The sequence below is a fragment of the Labeo rohita genome, chromosome 16, assembly GCF_022985175.1.
Source record: "Labeo rohita strain BAU-BD-2019 chromosome 16, IGBB_LRoh.1.0, whole genome shotgun sequence".
NCBI classification, from domain to species: domain Eukaryota; kingdom Metazoa; phylum Chordata; class Actinopteri; order Cypriniformes; family Cyprinidae; genus Labeo; species Labeo rohita.
The window spans coordinates 25,101,218-25,125,998 of NC_066884.1; the positions used below are offsets into that span (position 1 = coordinate 25,101,218).

The 24,781-nt window shown below is 36.7% G+C and overlaps 1 protein-coding gene and 1 long non-coding RNA gene across 4 annotated transcripts; both read right to left on the minus strand.

The window, feature by feature from the left end:
- Window positions 1–2,989: 2,989 nt before the first annotated feature.
- On the minus strand, window positions 2,990–6,519 carry LOC127177978 (uncharacterized). The gene is made up of 3 exons (XR_007829282.1): window positions 5,811–6,519; window positions 5,413–5,506; window positions 2,990–4,723 (listed from the first exon to the last, which is right to left on the minus strand). It is a non-coding gene; the product is annotated as an uncharacterized LOC127177978 (long non-coding RNA).
- A 948-nt stretch (window positions 6,520–7,467) lies between these two features.
- Window positions 7,468–18,391, minus strand: LOC127177984 (steroid 21-hydroxylase). Of its 3 annotated transcripts, none has more exons than XM_051130579.1 (12): window positions 18,119–18,391; window positions 17,794–17,985; window positions 16,882–16,971; window positions 16,628–16,782; window positions 15,813–15,908; window positions 15,602–15,712; window positions 15,414–15,500; window positions 15,235–15,315; window positions 14,282–14,395; window positions 11,694–11,860; window positions 9,818–9,933; window positions 7,468–9,735 (listed from the first exon to the last, which is right to left on the minus strand). In XM_051130579.1, the coding sequence occupies exons 1-12, from the start codon at window positions 18,240–18,242 to the stop codon at window positions 9,563–9,565; spliced, it is 1,506 nt and encodes a 501-aa protein (XP_050986536.1). In that variant the 5' UTR covers window positions 18,243–18,391; the 3' UTR covers window positions 7,468–9,562. The 3 variants fall into 3 exon arrangements, with proteins under 3 accessions (XP_050986536.1, XP_050986534.1, XP_050986535.1); XM_051130577.1 differs by having other exon boundaries at window positions 7,468–9,716; window positions 18,119–18,390; XM_051130578.1 differs by having other exon boundaries at window positions 7,468–9,716; window positions 9,818–9,921; window positions 18,119–18,389.
- Window positions 18,392–24,781: the final 6,390 nt, after the last annotated feature.

Below are 24,781 nucleotides of genomic sequence, written 5' to 3' on the forward strand. Positions count from 1 at the left end.
ACCGGCTCTCCAGGACAGAGTTTGGACACCCCTGTGCTAAATGGTTTCTGGGGATAGGTGTTTGCTAGGGTGTTCTGGGTGGTTGCTAAGATCTAGGTGTTCCCTTCTGTCTTTTGTCTCATTGCGTCATTGACACTTATGGGGAAACTCCTGTTTACGAGTTGACAAGTAACTTTGTAGCTGTAACAATTATTAATCTAATTTATACAGTGTAGTACAGATGAACCGATCGACCAGACATATTCAACCGATCTCTTCTCCGTGCTTGCACAAGAACTGCATGCAATCATTTTTCAAAATGTCATGTGAGTGGAAATATTACGAACTCATCCGTTAACAGAAGCCAGAGGCACTGAAGAAAAAATACTGTAGTAGACAGAGCAAAATCATGGTTCACAATGCGCAAAATATTGGAAATATTATCCTAAATATTGAAATGGGGGGTTATATTAATGTATCTCTGAGTGGAACTGACTGTTGTAAGTTTTCATGGAGTTTTCTTTTCACTTACTTCTGTATAATGCATTTAAAGTAGCACTCATAAGCACCAGGGTTGCCAGGTTTTTACAACATACCCCGCCCAATTGCTACTCAAAACTAGCCTAATCGCGTTTCGAGGGGAACTGCTGTTAAAAAAAATGCGTTCTGGGGAATAAAATACACTTTTTGCTGCAGTTCCCCTAGTAAATTCACATTTCAGGGGCTAATTATGACGTTATTGGGGTTGCTTCAAGTCTACCCGTGGCAACAGTGTAGAAGTAGCTCACTTCCACGGGAAAACCACAGACTTGGCAACACTGATAAGCATGCTGCTGCTTTGTTTACAGCGGTAACCAAGGAAATGTAATATCTTTGTTATACCATAAGTGCCACCTGCTGGTAGAGACTGATGAATTTGCAGTTTTGACTGATGAATTTTCTTTCAGTACGTCTGCTGCTTTTTTCCTAAAACAAATTTTTATTTGTAATAAAATAACAATAATAAAATAGTTTTTGAACAAACAATGTTTGAACTTTATGTTTGTTAGGCTAGTAGGTTTCTGTGATATCGGAACTGGAATTGAGAACTGTACAATTTAACTGGTATGTAAAATTTTGGTGTCATATAAGTGTATTTATTAAAATAAAAGATAACATGGGTCAAAAACAATGATAACTGCAACTATTTTATTTTTTGTGAAAATTTTGACCGGGCAAGTAAAAATTTGAACCACTGGCCCGACCGGGCAGCATAAAAAATCCTTAGCACTGAGCCCTGCTTTTATACTGAACCCTGATTTGTTCACGTTCGTGTAGCTGCATGAACTTCAGCCCGCCAAAAGGGGTAGAGCCGACTGCAACTCTGAGCATCACTTTGTTAGAACTTTTCTCCTTCAACAACGAAGATCACCTCCTCGTTGACTGCAAGAAGCCGAAGAAGAAACAGCAGCAGTTCTGCTCAGCCTGCTGCTCGCCACCATAGATACAAAGAAACAAAAAGCCTTCCCCTGCAACCATTCGGCACTTAAGAGCAAATTTCCGATCAAATTCTCCAGCGTCGTTGCAAATGCCATGCTGCGAGTTTGGTGTCTGTGCGTGCAGCGCCCACGCAGAGGCTGGACTCTCTGAGATGTCATGCTTGCCTTGGTCCTCACCACTGTGCTGGTCCATTTCCTTTCTTTGCAAAGGATGTGGAAAACCTTGGCCTGGTTTGGTCACCTCTGGAAGAGACCACACATGGCCTCCTAAATGGCCTCGGATGGCCATCAACGTCCCGCCAACTCACCAGTTTGCACTGCTTATAGCATGGCACTATTGGATGTGTTCGGCACGTTCCGATTTTTGCTGAGTTAGATGTGTTCCTGGGTCAACTTATATTGTTGACCCTGGAACAACATTTTAAGCCAAAAATTTAAGCTTGACCACATCCCTAAACCTAAACCTAACCTTACCCATGAGTAATCCCTAAAATCAGAGGAAATGATAGATGAATGACACTGATGTACACGTACCAAAGACTGATTGTAAGCCTAAACTTAACAACTATAAACTGTTTTTTCAAATCTGATTGGTTAATCACAATGTTGTTCCAGGGTCAACAAAGATGTTGATCCAGGAACACACTGTACTTGGTAAAATCAGGTTCTGCAGATGTGTTCCATATAAGCATCAGTGATGCAATGGGAGAGACCAATCAAATGGGAACACTCCCACTTACATAACCACGGTTATCTGAGATAAGGGAATGAGCATTGCAGAGCCAACTTACATAGCAGTCGGCTGCACCCCTTTTGGCGAGTTGAAGCGCCATTGGTATATGCAGCTACACCAATGTGAACAAATCAAGCTTCAGTATCAGAGTAAACAGGAGTTTCCCCATAAGTGCCAGTGACGCAACACTCGTTCCCTTATCTCAGGGAACTGAGGTTACGGAAATAACCAGAGCAGTTGCTGTGGTGTTCTAAATGGTATTTTTAGGGTGTTATAGATGGTTACTATGTGTGTTTGGTACAATATTCTTGATAGTTGCTAGGGTCTGTGTGTTTGCTAGAGTATTATACTTGGTTGCTAGGTGTTTGCTACAGTGGTCTAGTTGGTTGGTAGGTAGGTGTTTGCTAGGTAGTTGCTAGAGTGTTCTGAGCGGTTGCTTGTTTGGTAGGGTGTTTTGGATGGCTGTTTGGGGCTAGGTGGTTGCCTAATTGTTTACAAGTCAAATGAGCCCACTTGCAAGGCTCTGTGACATTCCAGTACCTAGATATTGGGACATCATCCAATGCATGTGATGCTGAATTTTTATTTTTATTCCTTGTCGGTTTAATTGTCTACTAGGCAAAAAAGGAGTTTTTAAAAAGCAATTCCACAGTTAACTGGATAAGAAAGTCAAAAGGTGCCTCCCTTAGCTAGCACCACCAAACTGAGGCAGAAGTAGGAGGGTTATTGCGACTATAATAAATTTAAAAACAGATGGGACATTTTATTGATACCATGCTCTGTCTAATGATACAATCTTTTGCAAAGTGCCAGGAATAAGCATTCATCATCATGAATAAATTGCCTTATGCTCAGGCCTCCATGCTATTAAATGCTGACTATAATGGACCATCCTCATCGTGTTTCCCTTCCCTATTACAAGTGTCATAATATTGAAGAAATAAAAGTCTTATGGCTAATGTAAAATCATATCTCAATGGAGACTTCCTGAAAGAGTTTTACATTAGAGTTGATCTACAAACTCTGTCCTTCGTGATTGCAGAACACCTCATTAACAAGATGCATCAGCATCACATTTAAAATAACATCACATCCAGTGAGCAAGAAATAATATGTCTGTATTTGGTTTTGGTTTTAAATATTTTATTAAATATTTAGAGTTCTTCAACATGTCTCATACAATCCAATATAAGCAAAATACTAAATTTGGATTAAACAATTTAGTAGCTTATTGACTAAACCTGCTAATTCAGGTTGAAAAATATATATATAAATAAAAATAAATTATAACTGCATATACTGATGTTTTGTCTGTGCTTCATTGTTTGAATCAACCTGTCCTCTGCACAAACATATAATACTATGTATTTTTAAACCAGTGTTGTCAGATCTGAGATCTCGCAAGAAAAACAAACTACATGCATCTGCAGCGACTAAACAGAATATAAATAGAATAATAGAAGAAATAATTTATGATGAATTGCTTGTTCTACTCCTCATTTGCAAGTTACTTGAATAAAAGCATCTGCTAAATGAATAAATGTAATGAAAATGTAAATTCATGCAGGTTTGGGTGAGCAAATGATGACAGAACTTTCTTTTTTGACATTCAGAAAACATTAATTTTCAAAACTAAAATGTTCCACATATGTAAATGGACATCTAAATGAGTAAACTAATGAGTAAATTTATCATGCACATTTACCAAAGTTGCTCATAATGAGTGGACATGGCAACACTGGTTTAAACAGAGTCCTATTCTTTCTGTATAAAGGACTACATTGTTAAAGATGCTAAAACAGTGTATTCATTGCTCATGGATTTTACTCGCTCTCAAAGTTAGTGTAATGGATTTAATATGTTCTAAGAAAACTCTATGATTTGATTACAGACATAAAAAACAGTTTATGTAGTACAATAATAATGCACTGTGCATAAGCCTGGTAATAACCTTGAAATACGAAAGTAGCATATTATGGTCCACTTTTGACATTCGAAACCATTGCTTAAGTCAGTCCCAGCCTTTTAAATCAAACAGGTATTTATTGAGGGCCTTCCCAGTGGTCCAGCATCCTAATGCCATGATGACTTTAAGGATCCAGCTGAGAAGTCCGTCTGTAGGCAACACGAGGGAATGCAAAAAGCCAGAACTGCTCCTTGGGGAAACTAATAAAGGCAGATTAAGCGCTACACTCCCTACTGCCCCTGCTGCATTTTCAGCAAACGCACACACTGTCAGCGAACAGGAGAGGGTGGAAAAGGCCAAGCAGCGTGACATAATGACCAACCCATCCGACGATAACCAATCAGAGAGCATTACGAAAAAAGTAGAGCCAATCAGAAGGATACGAGCAGTGACGTGGTCCTCACTTAGCCACAAAAAGTCAAAAGTAACAAGCGCAGGACCAAGTGATTCACCTGCCCGTTCTAGATCATTCTGAAATGATTCGATAGTTTGGTTACTGGGAGAAAAGACTGAAAGGACAGAAGAGCAGCCAATCAGGAGGAAGCCCACTGATGAAGCTCTATGGTCCTGTGAACAAAGAAAGAAAATTCATAACAGTGTAAACACGTAAATCTTACTAACAGTATGTATATACACTACAATGTATATACACTACCGTTCAAAAGTTTGGGGTCAGTAAGACTTGTAATAGTCTTTAAAGAAGTCTCTTATGCTCATCAAGGCTGCATTTATTTGATTAAAAATATAGAAAAAAAAACAGTAATATTGCAAAATGTTTTTACAATATAAAATAATGTTTTTTATTTTAACATACTTTAAAATAGGATTTATTCCTGTGATGAAAAGCTGAATTTTTATCAGCTGTTACTCCAGTCTTAAGTGTCACATGATCCTTCAGAAATCATTCTAATATGCGGATTTATTATTAGAATGATCAATGTTGGATAATATCAACAGTTGTGCTGCCAAATATTTTTTGGAACCTGTGATTTTTTTTTTCAGGATTCTTTCATGAATAACAAGTTTAAAAAGTACAGTGTTTATTCAAAATATAAATATTTTATAACAATGTCAATTATTTATTATTAACTTTTAATAAACTTTTAATTATTAACTTAATACATCCTTGGTGAATAAAAGTATTAATTTCTTAAAAAAAAAAAAAAAAAAAAAAAGAAACAATAAAAATGTACTGACCCCAAACTTTTGAACGGTAGTGTAAATCACAGGATTCAAAATAGTGAATGGATGTTTACCTTAAACAGCCGATAAGCAGAAAGCAGCGATGAGAGAGACAAAATCACATATATCATGGCTGTGGGAAACTCTCTTATTAAATCCATCAATGCCCTATGAACACATACAGCACAGCTGCATAAATAAGTGCACTTGTAAGTGTGCACTGCACTACAAACATGATGTTTAAGTATAACACTGAAATACAAAGAAGGAAATCACAATGAAAACAAAGGATGTTTGCAACTACTAAGATACTGAATAATGCAACAAACTTGCATGTAAAAGTTATAATGAAAAGGAAAAATGCAACGTGTATATAAATATAATAATGCAGCTACAAATTAGGCTACTAACATAGTTACTAATGTCTGGATACTGTACTCTAACTGTACTGAATAGGATTGTCACACCATACCCGAGTAGTGAAGTCTTTCATTCTTCAGCGTGCAATAGCAGACACATAGCAACTGCAAAACGTCAAGCTACTGAATCACAGCGGTTGTCGTTTTGTTATGAGACAAAATGTCAAAGATTGTGTTTAGCATGTGCTCGCTGTATATCAACAACTCTAGCGAGCACAGGAAGTGTGTAGCTCTGTCTTTAGCGGGTAGAGTGTGTACTGCACCCTCTAGCGGATGACAGAGGAAAAGCAGCAATAGTCACAAACGGTGGGGAAGCACTCAGTAATTCTCCCCTTCACATCCTGATAGCAATCAATAAGTGGTCTAAATATAACAGCATAAATATATGTCTGAAGGCTCAGCCTTAAAAGATTTCAGGCCGCAGTGTTTTTACAAGAGGGATGCGTTTGATGGAATGGGTTTTAATCGACACAACGAAATTAAGGAGTTTATTCTCGACAGGTAAGCTAACTTAAAGTTAAAAGAATTCCTAATATCTACTTTTACTCGTTGAGACAAGCCTTCACGCTTCACCTTTTTTTTCAGCACGGAAGTAAACCTATGGGTGAGACTTCCGGAATAACAATGTGCTGTAAAACTGTTTGCACTACAAACCGATGTGTTAAGATAATACGTTAAAATAACATGGTAACCATATTAAAAATACAACAATTTGCAATATCAAGCAACTGTGTTGTGTACAGTTAGAAATAGCTGGATGCGGCTGAGACCAGAAGCCCCCTGGTGAAAAAACCAGCATATGCTGGTAGCTATGTTTCGATGCTGGGATGCTGGTTAGGTATGTTTTGGTGCTGGTTTATGCTGGTCATGTTGCTGGTCAAGGACCAGCATAGACCAGCAAAGGACCAGCTTAAACCAGCACCAAAACATACCTAACCAGCATCCCAGCATCGAAACATAGCTACCAGCATATGCTGTTTTTTTTACCAGGGCTGTGGCGATTTGTAAATTTTATGGGCGTGACTTTCGGTCTCATTATCAGAATCTAGTAATACACATATTTAACTATTCAAAATCTGTATTGGTCCATCACAGGTAACTTTATTTAATTTTTTTTTTTTTTTTTTTTTTTGAAGTAGAAAGATGGGTAGATTTTTCTCAGTCCTGTTACCAGTTATACTCTTATGTCTTTTAAAAATCATGTTTAAAAATATGTCACTAAATTCCTTAATTTTCCCTCAGGTAGATGTTTATTTTAACGAAACTGTTGGTTTCATGGACAAAAAACCTAATATTTATCATAAAAAATTTATTAAACAATAGGACAAACGATGGACCAAACTTAATTTAAAAAAAATAGTGGTTTAACTTAATTTTTTTTTTTTTTTTAAAGAAAAAACTATTTAGTAAGAGGAATGAAACTGGGTAACAGGAATGAGTATACGTAGTATTAGTTTGACTGCATATGTGAGATGTTAATGCTCTGATATAGTGAAGAGTGTTAAATACTGACTAATGAGCTGACCTCACTGCTAAAAAAGGCCAAATCATGTTTCTATTTAAATCTAGTGGTCTGCAAAGGTTTTTGTTAGGTTTATGTTTAGGGGTAGAGGAAGGGTTATGAATTAAGATATAAATAACGAAAAATAATAAATATAAAATATTAAATTAAAATGTATATTAAAAATAATAAACTTAACAAATAATGCCTTTTCAGTTTTTTTTTTTTTTGTGTATATCGTTTTCTTACAACGCTGGTCACACTTAAACACATGTTTGGGTCTAGTACATAATTGCCACAAGACAGAAGTTGCAACTAACAACATTGTCTCAGTGTGGATAAAAGGCCAAAACATTTATAAAAAGATGCATTTTCAAATTGATCTAGATTAATATGGATGTAGCCTAATATTTACATTAATAAATCACTCATTCCTTTTACTATTACTCAGTTACTATAGATGAGTATAGGAGTAACAGGACTGAAAGTAACAGGATTTTAGAAATGTGAGATTTTAGGATAAAATGAGCAAATACATAAAATATAGCCACATGGAGTAAATACAAATATTATGAGGAAACTCAGCAAATGATAGTGATTCACCAAAGATTTGTATTTTTTGAATAAACATGTAACATCTAAGAAAGTGTTTATGTAACAGAAGGGAATATTTATATTGACACTCACAGCCACCATTATAATATCATCAAATATACAGAAAAGAAAATGAGACCACATGCTTTTGGGCATTTCATTGCCTTCAGAAGATCCAGATGCAATATTATGTTGAAAATGTGTCTTGTGGAATTTTCCCAGTTTTTAGAGGGGGAATATGTTAGGGTAACAGGACTGAGTGAAAACCTAGGGACATGATTAAAATGTGTATTTTATCTAAAATATTATACATTTATTTTGAAATAAATGTATTTAAATTATAGATGGGATGTGGAGGTACACGAAAATGCAAAATAATTTTTTATTTTGCATAAAAAAATAAATGAATGATTTTTTCATGATATAGGTTTTGATATAGGTTTTTAATATATGTGACATATATAAAATTGGCCGTTTTCCTATATTATATGTACATATATGTACATATATGCACATATATGTACATATAGGAAAACGGACAGAATTTTATATATGTCACATATATTAAAAACCTATATCAAAACCTATATTAAAACATATATGTTTATATAGGTTATTTCCGTGTGGGGGGAGCTGAAGGTTTGAGTTGCCAAACATCAGCCTGAAAATCGTAACGGGGATCAAATAATTTTTTCCCCACTGTGTTTCTAGTAGCGCAGAAACTGCCTACCCTGGCTTTAAACAATATTACAGATAAACAATTGTATCCACCTTATTTTTCCCATACGAGTGGGGGCAGCCATTTGTACATTTTATGGGTTTGGTTCTGATCTCATCCATGTCCAGCTATTTTTTAGCTGTACAAAACAGCTTTTTTTGCTGCTTGATATTGCAAATTAGTCCTACCATATTATTTGAATGTTTTATCTTAATTATGAACACATTGGTTTGTAGTTCAAACAGTTTTACCATTTACTGCACATTATTCTTCTCATTATTTCCTGCGGTTAATAAACCGGAATGCATAAATCTTCTATCCTCTATTAATGCATAATAGAGTGTTTTCACAACACATCATCAGTCGGCCATATTGGCGGGACTAAACTTAAACAATGCCACTGAACTGTATGATTCCTGAAGATTTATGAATTTTGAAGCCTAAATACAATCTACAAAAGTAAAATGCTAAAATTAGGCTATAAAAGAACTACACTATTTTCGCATGACTTCAGCATTTCCACACACCTCTTGCAAACTTTATTTATTATCTACAAATTGAAGTTAAAATTGAGTTATAAATGCAGCAAGGCTTTAAAAGTGGACTAGTGATTAGATGAGTTTAGCTAGCTCAGCGTGGTGCCATTTATTGTCCCTGTCAACATAATGTCCCATTTAGCCACTTGTTAGCAATGCCTTTTTCAAGACACAAAATCTTTCAAAAATGAGTAGGGTATTACTAAAGTATTTTGTTGTAGAAAGAAATGTGAAAATATCTTGAGCTTGTGTTAACCACAGACTTATTTCAGGCATTTAGCCTATTAAAAAACCATTAACATTGGGATGAGAGTTCACAAATGTCAGCTCGTATCTGGGTTTTAGGACGCTGTATTTATAATCAGTTACTGTTCTCTTGGGTGTGCTATAACTGTGTATGGTTTGACTTTAAGAACCACACTGGCGACGCCTCGCAAGTCAGGCAGAGGCTCCTCTTTACTGGCAGGCAGAAACTGAAAGTCTCGCAGAAGATAGGCCGTGAAGAGAAACATCTCCATTTTGGCTACTGCCTCTCCCAGACACAATCTGGCTCCTCCTCCAAAAGGAATCAGGGCACGAACAGACCCGCCACCACCTTCCAAAAAGCGTTCTGCAATAAATCAGTTCAACTGTCAAAGTTCATGAGCACTGCATTATGTATTTGTTAATATGCAAATTAGAAAAGCTGGACAATAAGTGTGGTTTTTGTACCTGGTTTAAAGCTGTATGGATCTTCCCAGACCTCTGGATCATGGTGGGCACCATACAGATTAGGAATGATTAGTGTATTCTTGGGAATGAAATGGCCTGCAATACTAAACAGAAGACTGTATGAATTTCTCAAAGGAATCTAATTTACAAATGCAGCACAGTTTAAATCTTTGTCAAATTGATCTGTTTCAAAATCCAGTTCAGCTCAAATGTAAGAAAATTCTCACATGTGGGTTACACTCTCATGCCACCGTACTTAATCTAAAGTCAAAAAAATGGGACAATGCACAATAAATGACAAAGAATTTGGTTCTAAAACGCATGAATTTTCCCAAACCAAACCATGCGGTTGATTTCATAAGTCAACTAAACCACAGAGTCATCTGTCAAGAACAGTTCAGACCTCAGAAAAATGATTGAAGGAGGAAATTTGTTTTTGTTTCAGTGTTGTTTAGGTAATCAGCATTGTGATTGCTATGAGCAATGAAATATCTAGAATAGAGGTGGACTGATACTGGATTTTACCGATACCGATAACTAGGTTGGACCACACTGGCCGATACCAATTAATCGGCTGATAGTTTTTAAAATGGATACTAAACGGAAAGTAAATAGTGCTCTACTATTTGAAAAAAAAAGTAGCCTACTGAACCATACTTTGTAAATAATACAAATATTAATATTAATTATATATTGATCATTACAGTTAGTTCACTGTTCATTAATGTTAACAAAAGCATCTAAAATTTTTTAAATATATCAGTAAATGCTTAAATTAACATACTCTAACAAGGAATACTTCTATTCTACATCTTAATGTTACAAATGGTGAATATTGTAAAGTGTTACCATTAAATCAACAATCAAGCTAAAGATGGCCATCTTTAAATATCTACACAAAGGCCACAGTATTAAAATTGCATACATATGAATATTGTGTAGTTTCACAATTCAACTGCTTCTATTCCAGAACATTTGTGGTTATCTAATCAAAATATAAAAATATGTTAGTCACACAATGGGCAAAAGTGGAGCGCCGCGTCTAAAAGGACTTGCAGCTAACCGGTATCACACACGCATCGCATTGCGTTCAAGTCAAGTGGCGGTCTACAAGACTTTATTTGATCACCAAACGGGCAAAAGTATACTACTGTCCATTCTCCACTAATGCAGCATCTAAACAACAAATTCATCGCTTATTAATGACATGAAAACATGCACTATAGTATACTGTACACATCGTTTCGTTGTCGATGTTTTAAATCCGCCTTTGAAGTGACCCGCTCTGTGCAGCGTGCAGTGTCACGTGTCTAAACAAATGGCACATGCTGTCAGTGATTTCCACCACTAGAAGCTGCTCTCGTGCTGTATAACAAAGACTATAGGGACTTTGCTGTATAATGATGACCTTCTCAGCCGTTCCAGCAATGGACCCAACCCGGAAAAAACTATCGGCGTGGATTTTTGCCAATAGCTTATAGTTCTGCCAATCAACTATCGGTGCCGATTAATCAGCAAAGCCGATACATCGGTCAACCTCTAATCTAGAATTGAATGGTTCAGCCTGATTTTACGGCAGTTCGTACATATTTTACGAGGTGGCTATTTTGTACAAGTTCGTACAACCTAACTCGTACAAATTTATACGATTTTAGCGAAAACATACATATTTTACGAGTTGCACAATACGTATGAATTTGTACAAATGACCTACGTCTAACCCTGCCCCTAAACCTAACCTGTCACTGAAAACTTACAAATTCGTACGAGTTAGGTTGTTACAATGCTAATGACGAACATTACATTTACATTGCTAATGACAAACTGAATTGAAACTAACCATAATCGCAGCATTGTGATTTCACTTGATGCTTACCTGCTGTTTCGTATGGCTCTGTGAGGCACAGCGAGGGGAGCTACAGGTCGAAGTCTTAACATCTCATTGATCAGAGCACACAGATACGGCAGTCTGTCTCGGTCACTGTACTTGGGGTACCGAACATCCAGCACACCACATAGCTCCTTGTACACTTCATTCTGAACCTGAATGATGAAAGAATGGAAACATGATTTGCTTTGTGCTGAGTGTTTGTTTGAAGCTGGATAAGTAGCTACCAAACCTTTAATCTGAGAAAGAAGATGCGTTCAAGAAGATGGACTGGTTTTAGTGGTGTTCTTTGATATGGTAACTTACTCTACAAGGCTAACCAGCTCTGGAGGAGGATTTATTCTAGGTAAGAGATCGAAAAACCAAACTATACCTCTCAACAGTGAGCAAAGTGACATATATCAAACCTGGAGAATGTTTTTAGCTAGCATTATGGACCTGCTGGGTTTGTCAACTTTGAACCTACAGGAGCATCTCAATAAATTAGAATGTCGTGGAAAAGTTCATTTATTTCAGTAATTCAACTCAAACTGTGAAACTCGAGTATTAAATAAATTCAGTGCAGTAGTTTAGGTCTTTGGTTCTTTTAATTGTGACGATTTTGGCTCACATTTAACAAAAACCCACTTCATTAAACCAATAAAAAAAAAAAAAACATTTTTAGTGAATTGTTGGCCTTCTGGAAAGTATGTTAATTTACTGTATATGTACTCAATACTTGGTAGGGGCTCCTTTTGCTTTAATTACTGCCTCAATTCGGCGTGGCATGGAGGTGATCAGTCTGTGGCACTGCTAAGGTGGTATGGAAGCCCAGGTTTCTTTGACATTTTTTGGTCTCTTTTTCTCACTTTCCTCTTGACAGTACCCCATAGATTGTCTATGGGGTTCAGGTCTGGTGAGTTTGCTAGCCAGTCAAGCACACCAACACCAAGGTCATTTAACCAACTTTTGGTGCTTTTGGCAGTGTGGGCAGGTGCCAAATCTTGCTGGAAAATGAAATCAGCATCTTTAAAAAGCTGGTCAGCAGAAGGAAGCATGAAGTGCTCTAAAATTTCTTGGTAAACGGGTGCAGTGACTTTGGTTTTCAAAAAACACAGTGGCCCAACACCAGCAGATGACATTGCACCCCAAATCATCACAGACTGTGGAAACTTTACACTGGACTTCAAGCAACTTGGGCTATAAGCTTCTCCACCCTTCCTCCTGACTCTAGGACCTTGTTTTCCAAATGAAATACAAAACTTGCTCATCTGAAAAGAGGACTTTGGACCACTGGGCAACAGTCCATTTCTTCTTCTCCTTAGCCCAGGTAAGATGCGTCTGACATTGTCTGTGGTTCAGGAGTGGCTTAACAAGAGGAATACTCTTATTGCAGAATTATTATGAATAATAATTATTCTATCCTACAGTTTTAAAAGTTGGCTATCATCTGTCAGTATCATTTAATTTGTTTCCATCTATATATTGATTATGAAAATAGATCTAAAAAATAGATAGATCTATTTTTTCCCTCACCAAATAACACACAGAGATTTAATTAATAATAATTGCTATTACAACTCATGAAACTGTGGATTCAAGTTATCTCTGTACCTGTTTAAACTACCACATCCATACATTTACAGCTTGGTCTGTATTGTTGTTTTGTTCTGTTTTTGTTTTTTCTTGTCTCATTTGTGTATATGTGGGTGTATATATTTATGACTGATTTCAGCTTACGTATAAGTCACTGTCAAGATGCTGTCAATCTATGTGTTTCACTATGCTTAATAAATAAAAAAACAAAACAAAACAAAACAAAAAAAACAAGAGGAATACGACAACTGTAGCCAAATTCCTTGACACGTCTGTGTGTGGTGGCTCTTGATGCCTTGACCACAGCCTCAGTCCATTCCTTGTGAAAATTCTTGAATCGATTTTGCTTGACAAGCTTCTCAAGGCTGTGGTTCTCTCAGTTGGTTGCACATCTTTTTCTTCCACACTTTTTCCTTCCACTCAACTTTTTGTTAACATGCTTATACAGCACTCTGTAAACAGCCAGCTTCTTTGGCAATAATTTTGTTTGATGTTTGTTGCTTACCCTCCTTGTGAAGGGTGTCAATGATTGCCTTCTGGACAACTGTCAGATCAGCAGTCTTCCCTATGTTTGTGTAGCCTAGTGAACCAAATTCGGGAAACCTTTGCAGGTGTTTTGAGTTGATTAGCTGATTGGCATGTCACCATATTCTAATTTGTTGAGTGAATTGGTGGGTTTTTGTTAAATGTGAGCCAAAATCATCACAATTAAAAGAACAAAAGACCTAAACTACTTCAGTCTGTGTGCACTGAATTTATTTAATACACAAGTTTCACAATTTGACTTGCATTACTGAAATAAATTAACTTTTTCACGACATTCCAATTTATTGAGATGCACCTGTACTCTCATTTGGTTTTGGTATTGTCAACTCTACACCTACTCTGACCACTGTCCTCCAGAAGTTTAGGTTCAACCCCAAGGTAAACACATCTGAACTAAGTTTGGCCCACCATGACTAGGATTTGAAGGAAGACACTTGTTACAGAAAAAAAAATACCTCAGGTCTGTGTAAAAGGAAGGCCACTGTCCAGTTGAGCAAGGAAGCAGTAGTTTCTGTCCCTCCAATGAGCAGATCCACTGTGGTCATGTGCACATGAGTGTCTGTCAGGGTCTATGTAGAGGAGACAACAATATCTGTATTCATTTATAGGTTAACAACATTGGATACTTTATTTGGATATTTTTTTAAAAACATTATGAGGGAACAAATAATTTTATTAATTTGATTTTGGGTCTCCAGCTTGAGAAACCCTGGTCCGGAGAGGTCCACTCTTGCTCCTGGAGGGCCACTGTTCTGCAGAGTTTAGTTCAGGGGTGCCCAAGCTCTGTCCTGAAGGACCGCTGTCCTGCAGAGTTTAGCTCCAACCCCAATTAGACACACCAGCCCTCCAGGACCGAGTTTGGGCACCCCTGGTTTAGTTTCAACCTCAGTTAAACACACCTGAAGGTGCTAATTAAGGTTTTTAAAGGGAACCCTGGGTATTATAACATAAATGGCATAAATGCCAGGAAAAGCAGTGAAGACTTCAATTCTCTTGTTGCCCGTTGACTAAAAATTAAAACCAAAAGCCGCACGATGTGGCATTGTATCAGTATTTTATTTTCTGAGTTGTGTTGTGGTAAAAATAGCAACAGGTAGCAGCAGTAGCTCAGCCATTTCACACCATTGAAATAATGGCGCCCCCCATAGTCCAAAATATGTATAAAACGATGTGGATTTTTTAAATAATGTAAATCTTTCACGGGATTTCTGGTACATATTTCAGTAGGAGACATCATTTATGTTATATTAAGCCATACAAGTCTTAATATCTGAGGTTCCCTTTAAGATTACTACAAAATTCCAAGCAGGTGTTTTAGGGCATTTTGAAACTAAACTCTGGAGGCTCTTCAGTAGCAAGACTGGCCACCCCTCTATTGATCAAACAAATATGTTTCATTGCTCCTCACTTGATTGGCTCCCCCTTGTGCTGGTTCCAAGGACTGCAGAAGTGAGGAAGTCACTGTGCCATCTTTATTATGATCACTTTTCTGCACACATCATACAATGGCAATCGATTAGATGTGTTTAGCAAATTTAGTTATCTATGTTTGATCATAACTTGCATCATTTGACCATTCATTCTTACCTTGAACTCCTCAATGTGTTTCCCTATCAGCTTATCGCGTCTGCCAACCTCCTTCAGGAGGCGAGAGAATGGAGGGTTGGGTAATATCTTTGAAGAGAAATATCTTTAAATGGTTGCAAATTAAAAGTATCTTTGTTCAAAACTATTCTAAAATCCAGATACTTGGGGATTAGAATCAAATATGTTACCCTAAGCAGAGGGAATGAGTCCAGTGCTGAGATCCAGGGTGAACCCCAGAGAGACACAGTCTTATTCAGACAATCATGCAGTTTCTGCAGCTGATCTGCTCTCTTATCATACTGGGGCAGATTACATAGTTTAATGTGAGACTGTAGAATTGGGAGTGCATGTGAGAGTATATTGTACTGTAAATGTATATAACATTTAAACATAATTTACACTTTTGCCAAGGGTTAGTGTTGTGATGACATTACTCGCGGCCACAGTAAAATCTTCAGATAAATCCACTGCTTTTTCATTGTAGTCCCGTAATACCTGTATCGAAACCACAAGGGAAGAAATTAAGTTCACAACAACAAAACCATTCATTATTTTTGTCATTCATTCACCCTTAAAAAATGCAAAATGCCTTTAAGGTGCTGGCTTATGTTAGGGGGTTAGTCTTAGTTTTAAGGCTGAAATACACTACATTACCCAGATTTACGGTCTGGAGAAGTTGATGCTAGTCAGAACCAGTCTGCAGATTTGAGTTGACAGATTTCATAGAAAATCGAGTAGTGTATGATAGACTCAGATATTTTAGCTTCAAACTATGAATCCATCCACTCATGTAGTGCAGTGGTTCCCAACCACATTCCTGGAGGCCCCCCAACACTGCATGTTTTCCATATCACCTTAATGAAACACACCTGATTCAGATCATCAGCTCATTAGTAAAGACTCCAAGACCTAAAATGGGTGTGTTGGACAAAGGCGAGATGCAAAATGTGCAGTGTTGGGGGACCTCCAGGAACGTAGTTGGGAACCACTGATGTAGTGTACGTGACCCCCCCACCCGCCTTCAGTTTTTCGAACATAACTCTGTTATTTATACTTGTTTAGATAGCTAAATATATGTGTATGTGTGAGAGAGAGGATGCTTGTGATTTCCTAAATTGTGCATCCACATTTTTGAGCCTGTGACCTGGAAATCAAAGTCCAACATGATGAAGGATGTATCAGTGTGTGTGCAATAATATGCATCTATCCTATACCTGGCAGAGATGGTGTGCTTGCTTTTCTATGACAGAGTGCAGGGAATCCATTGTGCAGCGTTGCAGAGCTCTATGGGCCACGCGTCTTTGAGCCTTCCATTCCTCACTGAAATCACCCAGAGAAATGGTTCGTCCTCCACCTGACACTATATCACCTAAGAGTGAGGTACAAAAAGAAACACATACGAAATATGATACATAGGCAGTTGTTTTGAAAAGATAAACATCCTGGGTAGTTGATAGAAGTAAATTACCAGTATACGAATAAGGCCTCCCGGCAAAGTCAGACCATTTTTTAATCAGAGCCTCGCGGATGATCTCACTACTATTTAATACCACCATAGCTGCAAAAAAAACAATAAAAGACATGAACTGACTTTAATGATGTAACGGAGACTGACACTACAAGCAAAAGTTGTTTTGTTTACCTTACTTAGATGCTGAAGTATTAGTTCACAACATGTCTTAAATGTTCACCAAACTTTCCAAATCTAGTCACCTGAGGAATTTATTCAGTAAATGCATTTCCATATCCTATTATTTGCATTAACCCCTTTTTGCACAAGACAAAACCACCTCAAGCGAGTGTAAAAATTTTTTTGTAAATTAAGTAAATTAAATTTTTTTTTTTTTTTCCAAATTTCCATCACTTGTTTCTGATGTGATACTTTAAAATGTGCATTAAAACAGGGTGATGGAAACATCGCTACTGTCAGTTAGTTGTCACATGGATCAGAGTTCATATTCTTACTGTATTAATATATGTTGATCATCACCATGTTTGAAAATCTTCTGTTGAGGTACTGTATATGTACATCTCATTGCAACTTCTGGATTTAATACAATGTTTGCCTTTAGTTTTACGTGGGTGATACTGCCCATATTATGTAGTAGGCTTTGAAAATGAAATACAAAGATAAAAGAAAGAGGATTGTTAAAGAGTATTAGCATTGCTAAAAGCAAAATAGGTAGGTTGCATTATTATTTTTATTTTTTTTTTTTAGTTAGGTCATCTTTTTACAGCGTACTAACACGTAAGCCTTGTGACAACTTGTCCTGATCTCCCCTATTTAGTAAAGTTTATGTAATTCTACATTTACATGAGATCATATCACCAGTTACAATGAGATATGTTATAATGGAAATGAAATAAAAGTAATAATTACTTGTGTTGCCAAAGTTGAGCCGATAGATATTTCCATAGCGCTGTGCTAGTGAAGTCAGGTGGATGGGCAGATGTTCTTGGGCAAGATCCAGCATGTTGCCCAGGAAAGGAAGAGAGGGAGGACCAGGAAGAGGGGAAGAAATGGGGCCGAGGAAGCGCTTAGAGAGGGAATGCAGGAGTTTGGGAACAGCCGCTAGATCAGTGGAAAGAAACATAGACATTAAAACAGAGCAGAGCTGTCAAATATCACAATCTCCTTCTTCACTTTACTGGTATTCGAATTATCAGTGGAATGAAAATATGTTTAAATTGCTCAAACCTCCTACCTTCTGGTTGGCTGCTTGCTTTGGCATCTCCATCTCTTTGCCGGTTAGTCTGTCCACAGAGCTGGACCGCAAGCATCCACAAAATGAAAAGTAACAGCCCCACACTCACCGCTGAGATACACATGCTGTTGATTCTTTACTGAAAACTTTCTGAATGCTTTTCTTTTACGCTTCCCCCTTTTATTTCCTTCCGCCGTCAACCCTGCTCCAGTTCACATCATTTAGTGTTGTTTCTCAACCTCATCGAGGATAGATAAATATTATCCTGACCTTTATCTCAATGTTACTCTCAAAGCAGACGTGAGAGAAGTGCGAATGGATCACAGTGTCACGACATAAGTTGTCCCAGTTCAGGATGTACCCTCCAAAGTGTGCATTCCAAGGCCGAATGTGTCACCGCGGCGTGACGAAGGCTTCCGAAAGCGATTTCAAATGCGGTATCCGATTGCCAGGAAAATTAAGTGTACATCTGATGGACACTTTGTACCCTACCATATCTCAGAATCACTTGCGCGCAGATAACGATGGAATTTATATTAAAAGAACATGACTGGTGAGAGTTCTGTTGGGGAATGAAGTGTATTTGATATGTAGGGGAATTGAAATGTAAATATTGTGTTTTCATTTACTGAAATACCTAGCGAAAACAAGTGTTAAAACAAGTGTTTTTTTTTTTTTGTTTTTTTTTTTAAAGAACAAAGCCCACAAACAGTAAGACAACCACTATATAAGGCAACAGTATTTCCCTTTATTTTGTTTTTGTAGTGCTGTCATGAAAGATATGTCAAATAATTTAACCAGACTTTGGCACTTTAGTATTTTGTATGCATGTCCTGCTGTGTCATATTTTCTAATGTTAAGATTGCAAACCTTTCTTTATTAGGGGCCAAGCACCGAAGGTGCGATGGCACCTATTGTATCCGTTAGCGTACATTTTCTTCCGCTCTGGAAGTCTATGACAGCCCATAGAACCACTTGCGGGAAAGTTGTGAAATTTGGCACACTGATAGAGGATAGTCTCATCATTAACCACAGCAAATTTGGAGTCTAACTCAAACTCTCTAGCGCCACCACTTGTCCAAAATTTCATTCATTTTATGCTAATAACTTTTGAACTGTAAGGCACAGAATCAAAATTATTTTTTCCTCTGAATCCTTGGCTCATGCCGAGTCAAATTAAGTCCAAAATTCAAAAATCGTAAGGTTTAGTTTTTTTTCTATAAATTTTTATTCGTAAAACCTACTTTTTCGAACTCGTCCTAGATGGTTTGTCTGATTTTTACCAAAATTGGCTCAAATCATCTTCAGACCATGCTGGCAAAAAGTTATGGAATTCAAGTTGATTGGTCGAACCGTTCTCGAATAACGTGCAAATGAATTCTACGAAAAGCACACAAAAATGTATGTGAGGTTATATCTCTGCAAAGGTTTGGCGTATTGAGACCAAACTTGGTGTTTGTCATAACAAGCATGACTTGAGGCTACCTGCAGCGTTTCGGCACAGTGCCACCTAGTGGTCAGAAGATATGTAAAATGGCTTTTTTTACTTAGAACTTCTGAATGGTTTGGCCAAAAATCACAAAACTGGTCTCTTCAGATTTGGTGTATCATACTGAGTCCAACCATATCCAATTTTCCCATGTCAGCCATTTTTGTCGACCATATTGAATTTTGTTTAAAAATGCTATATTTTATGAACGCATTGACATATCGTTACGAAACTTGGTACGTGTCTTCGGCACCATGCCCTGACAGTACTCAAAAAGTTTGGATGTTAAACTTTATAGTTATAAAAGTTACAATGAAATTTAGAAATCTGCTTATAACTTTTGTTTTACTTGGCCTATTCTAATGAAACTAGTCTTGATATATTCCTTGGATCATGCCGAGATCATTGATAACAATTATGCCATAATTGGATGAACTTCCTGTCCGCCATTTTGATTTATGTTGAAAACCTACTTTTGCGAACTCCTAAACTGTTTGTCCGATTTTCACCAAATTTGACTCAGATCATCTTCAGACCGTGCTTACAAAAAGTTATGGATTTCGTGTCGATGCTTAGTAGGAAACGGTTTTCGTTTAGCGCATCAACGAATTTGCTGGAAGGATGCCAAACTGCATCTGAGGCTGTATCTCTACAGAACTTTGACATATTTGCACCAAACTTTGTATGTGCCATTGTCACCTCACACTGACTACGCCACATCAATTTGGTAACAGTGCCACCTATTGGTCAGAAGTAATACACCATTCATTAAACATTACTAATGAAATTTCCAAAAATGCTAATAACTTTAGTTTTCATTGGCCTACTCTAATAAAACTGGTCTTGTTATATTCGTTGGATCATGCCGAGAACACTGATACCAATTATACCATAATTGGGTGAACTTCCTGTCCGCCATTTTGATTAATATTGAAAAACTACTTTTTCAAAGTCCTCCTAGACCGTTGGTCCAATTTTCACCAAATTTGACTCGGATCATCTTCCGATCATGCTGACAGAAAGTTATGGTTTTCCTGTCAATAGACAAAATGGTTTTCGTTTAGCACATCAACGAATTTATTGGAAAGATGCCAAACTGCATCTGAGGCTGTATTTCTGCAAAGCTTTGACATATTTGCACCAAACTTTGAATGTGCCATTGTCACCTCATACTGACCACGCTACATAAATTTGGTAACAGCACCACCTATTGGTCAGAAGTAATACACCATTCATTAAACATTAATAATGGAATTCCCAAAAATGCTAATAACTTCTGATTGCATTAGCCTATTGTAATGAAACTGGTACCAAAACATTCCTTGGATCATGCCGACAACATACATACTAATCACACTATAGTTGGTCGAACTTCCTTTCCACCATTTTGATTAATGTACAAAACCTACTTGTTCGAGCTCCTCCTAGACCGTTGGTCCAGTTTTCACCAAATTTGACTCACATCATCTTCAGACTGTCCTGACACAAAGTTATGGATTTCGTGTCGATAGACAAAACTGTTTTCGTACAGCGCCACCACAAATTTTCTGAGTCTGACTCTGAGGCTGTATCTCTGTGAAGCTTTGACATAATGACACCAAACTTTGTGTGTGTCATTGTAACCTCACACTGAACACACCACATTGATTTGATACCTTATTATCCACCTATTGGTCAAAAGTTATAAGCCAATAAATTATATTATAAGTGGTTGTATTTATGATTTTTCAGTCATTCAAATGATATCATCCTAAAATGGCTTTAATTACTCATTGTTGTAGTCGGTCTGTTGCTCCTTGCTGTGCTTAGCTCCTCATTCTGCCTCTTTTGTGCTTGGCCCCGCAATTGCTGCTTGCAGCTATATTACTGTAAGTGTTTCCGTTTTGTCTTGTTGTAGGACATTTTTGGAGAAAATGAGCCTGCTGGGGAAAGACTTAAAAAAAATACAAAGTAAGCAAGTTAATAGACTTTTTTTTTGGCTGAAATTCATTGTGCTGTTGTTGTTAACAGGCATGGTTTATTTGCTCTGGTTTAGGATTGCAAGTGTCCTGGGACAGCTGAGGGAGTGAGTGGAAGCTGGTGGAGCTACTCAGGGAGGACATCAATCTCCAAGAATAAGACACAGGAGAGCAGGGAGAGACTGTTTTTTCTTCTAGAGAGAATGGTTAACAAATCAATTATTAGCCACTCTCTATTAGGTGATAGAAAACAGTGGAAAAAATATGTACATTGTAGTTTATTTTTGTGATGTAAGTTAAGAATGAAATGAATAATTTTTGTACATTTTGTATTATATATTTACATGTATAAATAAAAGAGAATTAATTATGTACAATTTGTAAATTACAATGTGTACATTTTTGTAATGCAGCTTATCATTTTTTCACAAAATTCTTCTATACGTTTGTTAGATCAGGTCCCCATGCCAGACAATTAGGATCCGGCCCCGGACACCAGATCCCGTCAGAAAATATCAATCTTTTTGGTAACAGAACAACTAGTCAGCAAGCTGTAGTTATCCCAACCCCACCGACAGCAGGTTTCTGTCAGTTATGAAGTTGACCGATGGAAGCCAGAAAAGAGCAGAAGCAGGAGACGAAGTGATGATGGTAAAAGGTATAACAGAATTAGTTGCTATAACAGTTTTAGTTGCGTATGTCTCAATGTTCAGACTTCGTCTGGGGAGTACAGCTCAAAGAACAATGATATATCAAATATATCAAACATCCCATAAACCTTGAATTTCCATAAACATCCCCGTTATCTATTTCTTAGACCAAACAATTCATGAAACCCCACAATCATGGAACTGAACAATAATGAAAATGCATAAGCAAGGAAAATAATAAGAAATATAAAATATAAAAACATATAAATGAATAATATATATGAATAAATGATAAATACTTAAATAATCAAATAAATAATTAAATATGAATTATGTGAATGACTAATGATTGTAAAATTATTATAAATAAAATTAAAAACAAACATAACTTTTAAACACAACACTGATAGTATAATTACTGAAAATACTTTTTACAACTATTTACAACATTTAACATTAGAAAAACAACATCAGTTTTAAGTCCAGCCCTGCCTCCGTGTGTTCTGGGGTCTTCGGGGAGGTGAATCTCTTGGTGGCGAATGGCCACCAACTCCTCAGCATCATGCACTTCGAAAGGGTCCTTCGTGCACTTCCAAGTGCGTGGACTCCACTTTGGGACACTGAGCTGTTGAGTATGAATGTAATCCGGACGTCATCCGCCATGTTTACGTTATCATGTGATCTACGAGTTTATGACAAGTGCAACAACTTAAAAGATACGAGCGGCAGGTTTGGTCATGTATCGGTGAATATGTTGATATTGATGAAATGTGCTTATTTTGTGGTCTTGTTAAAGAAACAGTTTAACATTTAACATTTTATTGTGATTGTAGTATAACCAATTTCTTATATTTTTAATAACGTGATCCACAGTTTTAAAGATGAAATCATTATCTCTTTAATATGTAGTTAATTTTTTCATTTTATTTGTAAAATTTTTCATCCACAAGCAAAAGTGGCTTAAATCTCCTTTATGTTTTTTTTCTTGTTGAACTTAACTCTCCTTTCATCTATCATGCTTCTAAAAAAATGTACCGTAATGAATTATTAAGATATTTAACCTTTATGCTATTTTACCATTATGCTTTTTTTCTGTGTATATAATCTCATACTATGATGAATGCATGATATTTTTTGTTTTCTGTTTTTTAATTGTTAGGTGCAACCATATTTTCCATAATAATAATAATAATAATAATGAAAAGAGTGACAGGTGCACTAAGACCTCATAGCATCAGTAACTTTTTTTTTTTTTTTTTAACTGAAAATGATGTTTTAGTTAAACAAGCAAAATTTAATTTGTTTTGTCATATGACATAGCTATGTATGAATATACATATACAGTAGACAATATACATATACAGCTGATTTACAGATGATTGTACCATCACCATCATCGTCAGAGCACACTTCCACAGTACATTCAGCATCTGGCTCATATTTGCGATCTCGACCATATTCACAAATCTATCGTTTTCATTGACTTTGAAGGATCTGACGATCCTCAAATGCAAACTGTGTGTGTTTTGCCTCAGAGCAACCATACATTTGTGTTGTGTTTTGCTTTGTTTTTATATATTCTTTATTTATTCTTCATTCATTTACAATCATTAATCATTTATTTTATTATTTCATTTAATCATATAATCATTTATAATAATGATTATAGCCATTTATATATTCATTTTATTGATTCATTAATTAATTAGTCATTTATATTATATTATAGTTGTTTTTTATATATTTTTTCCACTGTTGTTTAGTCTTATGACTGTGTAACTTCAAAGGCTCTTTGTCTTCATGAATAAGAGATACAAGGGAATGTTTATAGAAACTCAGGGTTTATGGTATGTTGTTGTGAAGTAGTTTGTGTTGGATTTGTGTTCTTCAGACGAAGTCTGAGCGTTGAGACATACGCAACTAAGACTATTCAATAAACTCTGCTCCTTTTTATCATCATTACTTCATCTCCTGCTTCTGCTCTTCACTTTCATTGGCTTTTTCCTCAGTCAACTTCTTGGCTGATAGAAGACTGTTAATAGTGTTTTTGGTATTTTGGGTACCAGACAAGACCTCCTGCTAACAGGGTTTGGGTATTAGACCTCTCTGCTGACGAGTTGTTCTCATACTGGACAAACTGATATTTTCTGACGGGATCTGGCGTCCGGGGCTGGATCTTATTTGTCTAGGCATGGGGACAGTGATCTAACAACTTCAGTACATTCTATACAGTAATTGCTCTGCAGTAAAGCAATTCAAACAAATGCAGTTTTTGCTGATGATATTCTTTTGTTTTATGCCTGCGATCCATACATCATTATTGTCTATCAAACAGTGCCTGGAAAGCATCTGCTGTGTACAAACATCTGGCAGACGTCTGTGAGATGTCAGTTTTACATACATTCTAAATCATAAACATCTTAAAGACATCTAATAGATGTCTATTTGACATCTGATAGGAAACATCTAATAGACGTATTGCAGATGAGCAAACTACGTCTTGCAGATGTCTTGCAGATGTAAATGCAGACGTCAAATAGACGTCTCCGAGATGTACATGTGCTAT

What these genes read in the sequence shown, in the direction of transcription:
- LOC127177984 (XM_051130577.1), bottom strand. Translation starts at nt 18,242, where the DNA reads ATGTGTATCTCAGCGGTGAGTGTGGGGCTGTTACTTTTCATTTTGTGG. An exon ending in GAGGCCTTATTCGTATACTG is followed by an intron (nt 16,783 to 16,881) that starts GTAATTTACTTC and finishes CCTCACTCTTAG; the next exon opens with GTGATATAGTGTCAGGTGGA. An exon ending in TCCATACAGCTTTAAACCAG is followed by an intron (nt 9,717 to 9,817) that starts GTACAAAAACCA and finishes GATTTATTGCAG; the next exon opens with AACGCTTTTTGGAAGGTGGT.